At 37.2% G+C, this 11,993-nt stretch overlaps 2 protein-coding genes across 2 annotated transcripts in view; both read right to left on the reverse strand.

The window, feature by feature from the left end:
* LOC109848362 (SNF2 domain-containing protein CLASSY 1-like) lies at positions 1,872–10,424 on the reverse strand. The gene is made up of 6 exons (XM_020417818.1): positions 10,083–10,424; positions 8,298–8,377; positions 7,866–8,116; positions 5,418–6,857; positions 4,133–4,288; positions 1,872–4,050 (listed from the first exon to the last, which is right to left on the reverse strand). The coding sequence occupies exons 2-6, from the start codon at positions 8,341–8,343 to the stop codon at positions 2,119–2,121; spliced, it is 3,825 nt and encodes a 1,274-aa protein (XP_020273407.1). The 5' UTR covers positions 8,344–8,377; positions 10,083–10,424; the 3' UTR covers positions 1,872–2,118.
* Positions 11,532–11,993, reverse strand: part of LOC109846738 — a 4,588-nt gene continuing 4,126 nt past the window's right edge. The window contains exon 2 of the mRNA XM_020415985.1: positions 11,532–11,827. The gene's annotated coding sequence lies outside the window, so the exon portion shown is untranslated. The remainder of the gene's footprint in view (positions 11,828–11,993) is intronic.

The following is an 11,993-nucleotide window of genomic DNA, read 5'->3' on the forward strand; positions in this document are numbered from 1 at the left end:
CTAAGAGTTTGGTTCCCGAAAAGAAGATGCATCTTGTTGGTATGAATATTCCAATCAAATCTATCAATACTAATCACATCACCCTCTCAAGGGTTAGGGTATTACATTAACAACCAACGCATAAATCCCTTGGCTTTTGACGTCAAAAGCTTCTCTTTTCTCAATAACATCTCATTTCTCAGAGAGAAGAATGTTGTTCAAATCCCGAAACATCCTTCATTAATCCCACTACAATCTCTATCTCCACTATAAAAAACGCCCAAATTCGCACCCAAATGGGTTGCAATGAGCTGCATAAAGAGGCCGCCGTGGCACTGCCAGGGCGAATCCCCGCCGCCGGTAGCTCCCGAAGCGCGATCAATGCCGGTCGCCGCTAGGCGCTCCTCGAAAAAAAAAAAAAAAAAAAAAAAAAAAAAAAACAAGGTCGTCGACAACAACCGCCATGTCCGGCCCTCACCTCCACCACCGGCCTAGGGTCCCCCGCCTGCGACTCCGCCGGGACGCGCACAACCTTCCTCTCCTCCGCGTCCGCGACGCGAAGATGAGCCCGCATCAAAAACTGGTCGGCGATTCATCGAGACCGCGAGATCCGGCCCAAAAACCTCACTAGCCCGAAACAATCAACACGCATGGGCTCATTGAAAGGCCTCGAAAAGGCCGAGTCCAATTTAGCCCGGCCGATTTAGGCAGCGCCATCGAAAGATAGCCTTGTCTTCTTACAATGCAGCATGCCATCGCCCCAAAACCCGCAGTGGCCTTGAAATCAACCCGCGAGCGAGCCAATCGTCTCCGATTTCGACCCCGAAATCCTCTTAAATTTCAGAAAAACCCTCAGCGAGCTCTCTCCTCAGCATCAAACCCTGCTCAAATCCCCCGAACCCACAAAGCAACCATCTTCCATCGTCAAAGAAAGAATCATAGAGTTCCAGCAGAGAATCGATGCTAAAAAGGGCAGAAAACCTCGAACTCCTCGCCGTTGGAGCTCTGGAGGACGATCGTCTTCTTCAAATCGTTGGCGGCCGCTATCGGAGAAAGGGACGGAGGAAACCCTTTCAAATCATCACAGATAAAAAAGAGAGAGAAAGAGTATTATTTTTTTCACATGTTTAAAACTCTTGTTTTTTGTGTTTTGGTGACTCAGGGAATAACGGGTTTACTTTCGGGGGTTTTGGGAACGTTGAAAAAGTCTAGGGAGGGGGTGGAATAGTTGTTAGGAAATTAGGGGCTAGAAGCAATTTTTCCTTAATATAAATTCAACCCAACAAGGTAATCAATTTAAGCTTTCTTTATTCAAAATGGTTTTCTAGTTTTATTCTTCTACTTATTCCTCTCTTTATTCTACCGATGAGATTATATATTTTGACAAACTAACAGTTACGTCCCTCCTAGTTATTTGATAAGTAGTCGGACTAGAATTTTTTGCTAAATTTTCTTTGCATTAGCGAATTCTATTTTTTGTTTACGAAGAACACGAGTTAGAAAAAAAGTGATGTAAAATATTGTTCAGCTCAGTAAATTTCAGCGTCAGAAATACTCTCTACAAGATCACTTTTTTTTGCTGGAAAAAACATAAGGAATAATAAACAAATTTTATACGGACCTTCAAGCACAATAATTATGATGAGAAAAAAAGAGTACAAGAAGCGTTCAAATCCCGTAAATCTTTTCCAAACCTCAACTTTCTATCAAAACAAAAAGCAGATTCCCAACAAAGTCAGAAGGTTCTAAATCATAAAACTTACCAATTTCCTTCAAAACAAAACACAAACAGGAACTCAAACAAATTAGGATAAATTCCGAGAATTCAAATTGTAAAAGATCGCAGCCCAATGAGCCAAACATTCCCATATGTGCATGTAAACTCGGAGAAGTTTAAATCATAAAACTTACTTGCCTGGACAACAGGGATTTATTGAAGTTAGCAGCCATTTACCTCATTATATCATCAACAGGATCATATCTGTTTCCATTTCTGACATTTTCTGCTCCTAAATTAGCATTAGAAGACTAGCAGGCCAAACTCACAAAACAAGTTAAAAGGCAATTTACAGTTATATTCTGCATACATACATACACACATGCACGGGCACATGCGCAACAACAAAACCATTCGAAATGTCAATCTTGCTTCATCATCGTCCGTATTGTTCCTCCCTCATCCTCCTCCGCCAGCTCCTTCAACAGCTCATCATCCTCTGGCACCTTCAATGGCTTTGAACATGTAAAATTTATATACTCCCCCAAAAATATCATCTTTGATAGCCAAGCTTTCCACTCGTTAGAATTATACTTATCCTCCTCCCAAGTATCCAATGCCAAAAGCCTATACACATACACAACTTTCTTTTGTCCTGGCCTAAAAGCTCGAGCAATGGCTTGCCTAGTCTTTGCATGATTCCACTCTGAATCCAGCAAAACCACACGAGATGCAGCGGTCAAACTAATTCCCTCTGCACAAGCCAAAGTTGAAGCAAGCAAAACTTTGCATTTATTTTTAGTTTCTGAGTTAAATTTATTCATAATCCTCCCACGCTCAAAGAGTTCTTGATCACCTTGAAGAGATAAAACTTCTTTTCCCTTTTCCCATCCAAAGATATCTTCAAACAACTGAGTCAGAAATTTTATCGGAGGAATATTGTGACAGAAGATCAGAACTCTCTCCTCTCGAATAGAGGACTTGTGAACTAGGTCGACGAGAAATTTCACCTTCGACCCACTGGTAAAGTTATTCTTGTACTTTTCAATATTGACCAACTCATCGCTGTTGAAGTAATCATTAACGCTCGCTACTGTTGTTATCAACCACGGGTGGATTGAGCCAACTGTTATTAGAAGCTCCAAGTCAAGAGGGCATCTTTTTTGCGTTATTTGATTCTGCAGCTTTATTAGAACTTCTCTTTGTACATCTGTTGATGATAGCATAAGAGTGTAGATTTGTAACCCCGGAAGTGAATGATTTGCGTCTCCATCGTGACTGTCGATAAACCCATTTGTGGTTTTACTCAACAGCTTGAAACCTTGCCTTCTGTCTTCTTCATTCACCGACTCAATTCTCTGTCCAATTTGTTCTACAAAAAGTTTTCTAGCCAACCTCTCTTTTCTACTTGTTTTCCTTCCTCCTTGCTTTCTACCATTTAGAACCTTGATCATCCTCAGATCCAATTCCCTTATAACATCATCGACAAACCTTGGTCTTGCCAAGGAAAGCGTGTTGAAGTATTCCTCAAAGTTGTTTTGAAATAGAGTTCCAGAAAGAAGAATCCTGAACTCAGTATTTACTCTCATCAGTAGTTTTCTCAACTTTGAAATATTGCTTCTTGGATTGTGACCTTCATCAAGAACTAGAAGCCCCGGGTCGTTCAACAATACATCTGCCATGAACTTCTTATATTCAAATTTTGACTCTTTAAATGTGAAGGCAAAGAAAGCTGGATAACTCATGAGAAGAACACCCGGTTTCTCACGCCATTGCTTTAGTTTGGTTAGGCAATCAATGATGTGCATCATTTTCACATTTGGCCTTCTGTTAAGTGATGAAGATAATTTAACTTTGGGATCCCAAACTTCCTTCTTGTAGCTTTCAAATGGATGAATAAGGTGCACGGGTGTTGAAGCTGAAACCCCCCACTTATCAAATTCCTTCCACCAAATATAAACCGCAGTTTTTGGAGCAATTATTAGAGGACGACTTGCTGGATATAATCTCAAGTAACTCACAAGAAAGGAGATAACTGACAAAGTTTTTCCTGAGCCTGGAGAATGTGAAATCACACAGCCACCTGTGATTGATGAGTCAGCGTTCATCTTTTCCGGATTTAATGATCCAGTGATATTTCTCCAAATGAATTCAAAAGCTCTCTTTTGATGAGAATGTAACTTCGATCTCAGATTAGAAACTGGAGTCCACACACTGTCGAAAACTTCAGATGATGGCATGTTTAGCGAGGAAATAGCATTACCGAGATGATCTATTTCGAGATTATAAAGGCCCATTTGTCTGAGATCATCCATGCCCCATTTTTCATTGGATGAGAACAATCCACCATTGTTCTGCAAGAAATAAAGATAATTGAGTTGAAATATAAGGAAATAAATTGAGCGTTCGGATTTTACTTGTCACAAGTAAGCTTACCATTGGTGACATTACATAACGTATTTCTGTGCACACAAAATTGCACAATCGGCAAACAATTCCAATTTGCTCATCCAGCTTATACACATGTTGACATTGTTGTCCTGAATCATTATCTGAAGAAATGGGGGTCCCGAAGAATTCGGCATCCAACTTCTGAAATTACTCGAGATAACCATGGAAGAGAATGAAGTATCAACAAGTTGAGAAATGACAGAAACCCATGAAAAATAAGTCAATGTGTAACACAGAAAAATGTGTTTGTGCAGGTCCCTCACAACTAGTTATCAAGTAAATAATATAAGGGATATGTATGCTCACATTTTGCATTGATGAAGAAATAACTCCCTTCTCCACAAAAAAAAAGGACTTAGTATGGACATGTTTCCATGTTTAACAGAATATAATTTTAATGTGGTTCAAATTTAATGAATAGCATTCTACCCAAGCATATTGCGGGAATATATGATAAGCAACATTATATTGTTGTGAGTAAGCAAATTAACACGAAACAGTTTCAAGATTACACTGGGGGCAGCAACAGGGTTTATAAAGAAATAAAACTATGGGAACAAGTTGGGTCCCGTATCAAGTAGTAGAAGTGTACAACTTCAACTAAGATTGGACTAAATAGTAGTCGATGAAAAGGATGGACTCCAACCTCCCTAACCTTGATTTTCTGCTTTTTCTACTCCATGCCATTTTTGTGATAACATATTTGTGCACTCTTTTCAAGTTTACTATTCCAACCTGTCCTTGTTTGCACATGAGATTATTCTCAGTTTCATCATTATTTTTCTTTTCTGGTTATTGTTAATTTTTATGTTAATTTTTATGCATGCCATATTGTGTTGCAGAAGCGTATGATTAATTCACTGAAACTAGGGACGCTTGCCCTGCCTTTGCCTTAAAAAGAAACTAAATTAAAAACCTTGTCAAGGAAAAAAAACTTAAAACAAGATGGAAAAATCACAATTAAGAAAGGTTCTGCAGACTACTGAACATAAATTTGTGGAATCTCATTGACTTATGAATGATACCATAATGTGTAAAAGAAATGGCATACTAGCCAGCACCCTCTAGTGACACCATCCACCAGACACCGTCATGTGCGTTCATGCATGCAATGTAGCTTCTTCCCCTTGATGTAATTTACTAAAATTGGAAGGAAAGCCCAATAATGCTCTAGCTAACTTTATATTTCATGCACCAAATACCAAGATATCTGATAACAAAAAATAAGGATAACTTTGAGTTAACACATATGAAAAAAACTCAATTGTACCTGCTTTTGTTCAAGAAGGTTAAGTGTGGCTAACGAATCATCCATTTCTTTCCACAAGTCTTCATTTTCATCAATTTCTTCGGCTTCAGTACCTGGACTCCAGTTGAAATCTGTAAACTCTTCTATAAATGCTTTTTGTTCAGTGTTAGGCTGATGCTGACTGCTAAATTCAGATTCCAGGTTTCCCATTAATTTCTCCAACAGTTGCTTGCATTCATTTGGAGTCAGTTGCTTCTTCTTATATGAATGTTTACTATGATTTTTCCAAGACTGTTCATGACGAACTTTATGTGAATATGACTTGTATTGTGAATATGACTTGTATTGTGTATATGACTTGTGTTCACTGTTTTTACTTCGTGAAACTTCACGTGTTAATGCGACTCTTAAATTTTCTTGATCAAAATCAGAGTCGGAGGTTTCTTCTAGTTCCGCAGATGAACTTTCTTCTGCTGAATCAGAATCAGTGTCCTCTATTTCCACAATTTGAGGAGTTTCAGAAAGAAGTCTTGCTGTGTTTGCATCAGTTAAGTTCTTTATCTGACTCTGTTCCTGTATCAATTCTTGGCTGGAAGATTCCGCTTGTCGTTGAATCATAGGCAACCACTCAATCAAGTGACCGATATTTGTGTCTCTGCTATCTTGAACTTGAAGCGGTTCTTCATCCATCAGCAAACTGGCTATCATAGCCGTTGATTGTTCTAATTCATTTGAATCATTTCTCTTGGTTAAGGGACGATTGAAGTTTGGTTCAGAGTAACTAGTAAAACGTTCTGGATGCATTTTTCGACGTTTCGAACGCCTTAAATTCACATAATCATATAAAATCTCAACGTCAGATTCATAGTTCACAGGCTGATGACCAAGATCCTCTTCTACAATTGTAATTGGTGCTGTTATTTCCTCAACAGCGACTTGGTAAAGTGTTTCTATTTTGGGCTTCAATGTTTGGTTTGACCTTCGGAAAGATAAAACCTTTATGTAGTCTTCAGAATTTGGAGAAATTCCTTCACTATCACTATCAAATTGCACATCAGATACTCTGGAAGACACTTCAACATAATTACGGACATGATAAACTACCCTGTTTTGAAACAATTTTATATCAAAATCCATTCCTTTTAGAACAGAATAGACTACTAGCCATGAAAATTCAGAAGAAACTGTGCTGGTCAGCAATTTGCTCCTTTTACATGAGGTCCAATCCTCTGATGAAGTCCAGTGGTGAATACCATCTACATGAGGTTCGCAACAAAGCTTTTGAAATATCGCAATTCTGTCTATAGTGACAACCTCTGTAGTTACTCTATCAGATGCGCAATTCACAAAGCTGGTGGGGACTTTATTTCTGTTGAGTATCACTGAAAATTGGCAGGCACATCTACCCTCATGGTGATTTTTCTTGATTGACATTATTTTGGCATCAACCCATGATAGCACCTGCAGTTAATAAAGAACAAATGAAACTACATTATTATGTGTTAAAAAAGAATGTATTGCGTGCTACTATAAGAGAAAAATACATATGGAAAGTTACAAATGTGTTTTCAGTTGCAAAAGGTAAGGAAGGGAAAAATAAGGGAAAATAAGGCAGTTTGCTTTATAAATAAAAGAAAGTGAAATATAAAAGCATCACAAAAGTGTTCGTATTATGAAAGTTAAACACCTAAAGGTACTGAAATGAAATTAAAAGATTAATCCCTTCCTTCATTTCACCTATGTATTAATACAAGTAAGAAAACAGATATGCACACAATTGGTTTGAAATTTATATTCTTTCAAAAGAAGCATCCATCATTATTATGAGCTCCATTATTCTTGATAGTTCCCTCAGTCGCAACAGATCATTAACATTAGTTCGCCAGACGGTGCAAAACATAATCAAATCTTTTATCATGCTTCACCATCTACCAGACCCCATTTTATGAGAAAAGACGGTAATAATGATGATGCAAATGTTTATGACATGATTTAATCTATAACGATGCAAACAAATATGAGATGCCAAAGGAGGCTTGTCCATTGCCAACCCATTATCAACTCTCTCTCATTCTTTCTTCCTGTAAATTAAGAATAAGATATACACAGATTTCACTCAAATTTGGGTTATTTTGCACTAAAATACCCTGAAAATTACACCATTTTTAACTTTGATGCCCCAAACTTTACCTTTGTCCAAAAAATACCCTAAACTTCCAAAAAAATCTAACTTGGGTACCCCCAGTTAAGTCATTTTTGGGTATCAAAGTTAAATGTTTTTTAATTTTAGGGTATTTTTTGGGAAAAAATAATTTTTGAGGTAAAAAAGTTAAAACGGGGTAAAGTTTTAGGATATTTAAGTGCAAATAACCCTTTATACCTTCCTTGCCGAGAAAGAGAAATTAAAATATATGGTAATTAAGAGAGAGAAAAAAAGTATGAAATATTCCATAATAGAGAATAACATACAGGTTCATGAGGCTCATCATCTGAACTTTCTGCGACCGGATGTGTTGAAAGGACACATACATCAACACCAATCTTCAATATGTGTGAACAGTCTAATGCACGTGCCTTTCTTGATCGAAGTCGGAGGTAGTCACCACAAATTATATCCTCGATAACAGATCCACGGTAGTTTAGTTGAATAGAAATACACCCATTCTTAATGCTTATGAGATTTACGCCATGCCATGATCCATGAAAAAAAGCCTCAAATGCTGTATTAGTACAATATATGAGTCAACATATCTATATCTTATGCGGTCTTAACTCCATAAAAGTAAACATAGCTGAAGATAATTAACTACTACACGTATCTTAGAGCGATTTCAGTTGAGTGATGCCTTTAGCCATGTATGTTGACAATACATAGGATAAAATAAAAGTACTTTCACTTACGGACTGAATCAAGTGGATATTTCCCTTGTGCATGTTGTTTAGTCATTCTTCCAGCTGGCAAAATTTCATAAGCAAGGAACCTGTTAAAAGAAAGAGTAATTGAAATAAGAAGTCGTCTGCATGCATGAATCCATTCTGGAATAAGAGATCACTTAATCAATGATGACAAATATCGCTAACGTACACTTATACTGTGCAATTAGGATACCAATTTGCTATGTTATTATCCCTAGCCAGTCTGTAGTAAACTTTTCCAGCTATAGGCAGGTGCCCTTTCATCGTTCTGCTTATTAACTTCTACATTGTACATGAGCAGGTTAACTGTATACTGACATGTGCAGCAAACTTTCTGATCATTGGTGAATTTTTTCATTAACACTTGACTTATGTGTATACATGCCAATATAAAGCAGTTTTGTCATATGAGTGCACACATGAATATGCTCTTCATGCACATTAAGGCTCTGGACACCAGAAATTCCATCTGATGTTTAAAGGACCAAAAATGAAATTAGTCAAGACAATAACTTCGAGATATAACTTCATGAATTATATTTGGCCGTAAAACTAAAAAATGAAAATGTTGTAGCTAAACATCATCTTTGACTCAGTTGTATCATGTTGCAGATTAAAAAGAAACAAATTCAAAGTGGGGGAGAAACCAAAGTTTGATTTCAATATTTCCATAAGGATTAAAACTGAAAAATTGCAAATTTTGTAACTAAATTCAAGATTATATACTATGTAAGTTAATATATCCACAATAATATGAAGCAACAAAAAAAGGGACTTGATTGCTAAAGGTAGGATTCTGGACAGATAATTTGCAGAGATAAAGATCAGTCAATAGAATTTCCAAACGATTTTGCTTAAAGCAACATGGCAGCATCTTGGATGCAGGTTATTAGCATGTTTTATCATTGTTATTCACCAAAAAAGGAGGGGGAAAACAAACAAACAAAACAAAAAACCATCCACGCCAAATTTTGGCATCGTCCTCTTTTACCAATCATTTCTATTGAGGATAGTCTCATCGTTAAATTAAACGCCGTCATATCCTTCTAAATTGTCTTCGTCCAAGTTCTCTTAGGTATTATCCAACTTGCTCCCTTTAATATAGTTCACATTGCCGTCATTGCACATGCACAAATTTCTCACCATAGCAAACTATGTATTTTTCAACAACTTATTTTCTTGTATCCAACATTGTGATACATAAAGAATTGTTGGCTTTTTATCGTTCCGTCCTCATGAAGGAATGCCTCTTACAAATCTGTTAGTTTTCTCATTTCTTTTCCTATTTGTATTTTAGCATGTTCATCATAAGGGGGGGTCTAAACCAAATATTGTATACTCCTCTTTGATAAAATTTCAACCACTTAAGTCAATGTCATATACGATACAGAACCGCGAGTAAACCCGATAAATTGAATGTTAAAAATTTATAGTTCGACATCAATGACTGTAACTCCTCTTTTTTCCTTGTCTTCATTTACGACAGCACAGCATGTTTGTTCATTTTCATCTATTAAATCGAAAACCCATCCTCTTGTAAGATTCTCAACGAGAATCTCAATAAGCCAAACCCATTCTAGCAGAAAACGACTACAAATGCTTCATGCAAACTTCAACCTTCTCGGATCAAAAATTGAAACTTTACTTGCGTCAAGGACCCCGCAATAAAATTTTCCCTTCCAGCAAAACGAGAGGAGAGAATCAAACAGCATCAGATTAAATAAAAAAAACCAATGCCTCTAAGATCAGTAAGAAATCAGAAAAAATAACCTGGGACAGTCGCCGGAGCAGAGCTCTGGAAGAAAGACGGAACTTTTATTTCCTGCGTTAAAGATATCGACTTTTTTTAATAAGCGGAAAGAGAGAACTTTTTTCTTCGAGGGGATCGAGGGAAGCGGAGGAGACCAATTGGGGAAAGCTGTGACGACGGGTGACGTGGCGCCCGTGGGAAGAGTGGGTTTTAACTTGGAGTACGAGTTCTCGGTGCGGTTAAAGCGGGAGTTGGGATCTGTTGACCGGCGGTCACGCTACCTTCGAAGGGTTTCTCGTCGAGGGACTCGGCGAGGATGCGAAAGAGATAGGGATTGAGTGGAGGTGAGGGGACGCTTCGGGTCACCGAGGTTGGAGTGGAGTCAACAACTTTGAGGCATGGATACTCGAGCTTTTGGACTGAGGTTCAGGGTTTAATGTTTCGTCAGAGTTGTGGCCAGGTTGGGAGTAAGTATGGGCTGGCCCAGGTGACTTATGATTACCAATTTATATTATAATCACATGTTAAATGAAAATAATAATTATGAGCGAGATAGATGGTGATGAAGGATTAGGGTTTTGTTTAAAAAAGCTTGGTAGCTTGGTCCAAGTATCGTGGAAATTATATCTATTCATATTATCTTCTATGTTAAGAATAGATGATAAACCTTAATATAAAATGTACCTTAATAGTTGCCTCAAAAAATTGGAAATTATGTCTGTAAAAAGTTTCCTTCAGTGCGTTTCGTTTTATTCCGAAAAATCTTCGGCAAATCGAAGGTTTAGATTCCTGAAATATCTCTGAGACTTGCGCTTCATTCGTTTTTTTTGGAAATATGGTTGAGAGATCCCTAAAATATCTCGAAAATATATTCGAATTTTCATGACTTTTTAGCTTGATTTTGGCGTAGAAACAAGGAATGAAATAAATGCCAAGTAGTAACGGTTGTTGTAGCTTGTTTTATCTGCAGTCATGGGCTTTGGTCAATCTCCTAAAAGTAACGGTTTCGTTTAAATTTTGCTATTGCCATTTGTCGCTTAAAACCCGTGAGCACGTCATCAGCATATATAATGCCAGTTTGGCCCTTTTTTTTCTTTTTTTGGATGCTTTTTATTTTTTTGATATTTAGTGGGGAAAATATGTTGTGCTAATTACTTCTCCATTTAAAAAGGTGTCTTTAAAACAATCCTTTCTCAAGGATTAAAAGGCAGGGTTTGCTTTTTTATACTTTATATGCATACAATTATAATCATTATCTTTTGACAGTGATCTTTTAAGTAGTTTTGCCAAACACTAGAATGCTTCTGAAAACAGTTTTTGACAATGATCTTTTAACATAGTTTTGTTAGACACCTAACTGCTTATGAAAGTGATTTTTAATATACAATAATCAAATAACTATTTTTAACACTTTATATAAGTCGCTTTTATAAGCTACTAACAAAAACAGCTCATTATACGCTCCAACATAGCAAATACCAAACGGGCCCGAAGATGTTTTGATGGGTAAGATAAACTGAACTCATTTCAAGATCAGTTAGTCTACTCTGATAAGCTTTCAGGAAACTTTACTCGAGCTGTCCTTGTGCTTATAGCATGCTGTTTAATCAAAAATATTGGACGCTTGATTACATGTCTTAATCTCAAATTACTTCTTCTGCTGGAACAAGAATCTGCATGTTTCACATAGACGATACTGAACAAGCCAAAATTGTAGTGTAGTTCAAATCGCGTACTCCTGCCGCAATGCATCATGATCATCAATCTGAAAGTTACCAGTGAAGTTGGAGTTAATATCGTAATTTGCAAGGATCAAAGAAAGCAGTAGCAGAAGATAATACTCCTCTGCATATACAGGCTACAATACAAAGTATGTGGTTTTTCGCGGCTAAATAAGAACCAAAAGAACTATAAAAAGTGATACCATGAAG

This window comes from Asparagus officinalis, chromosome 7 (assembly GCF_001876935.1).
Source record: "Asparagus officinalis chromosome 7, Aspof.V1, whole genome shotgun sequence".
NCBI classification, from domain to species: Eukaryota; Viridiplantae; Streptophyta; class Magnoliopsida; order Asparagales; family Asparagaceae; genus Asparagus; species Asparagus officinalis.

What these genes read in the sequence shown, in the direction of transcription:
- LOC109848362 (XM_020417818.1), bottom strand. Translation starts at nt 8,343, where the DNA reads ATGACTAAACAACATGCACAAGGGAAATATCCACTTGATTCAGTCC. An exon ending in ATATCCACTTGATTCAGTCC is followed by an intron (nt 8,117 to 8,297) that starts GTAAGTGAAAGT and finishes GTACTAATACAG; the next exon opens with CATTTGAGGCTTTTTTTCAT. An exon ending in GTTATGTAATGTCACCAATG is followed by an intron (nt 4,051 to 4,132) that starts GTAAGCTTACTT and finishes TATTTCTTGCAG; the next exon opens with AACAATGGTGGATTGTTCTC.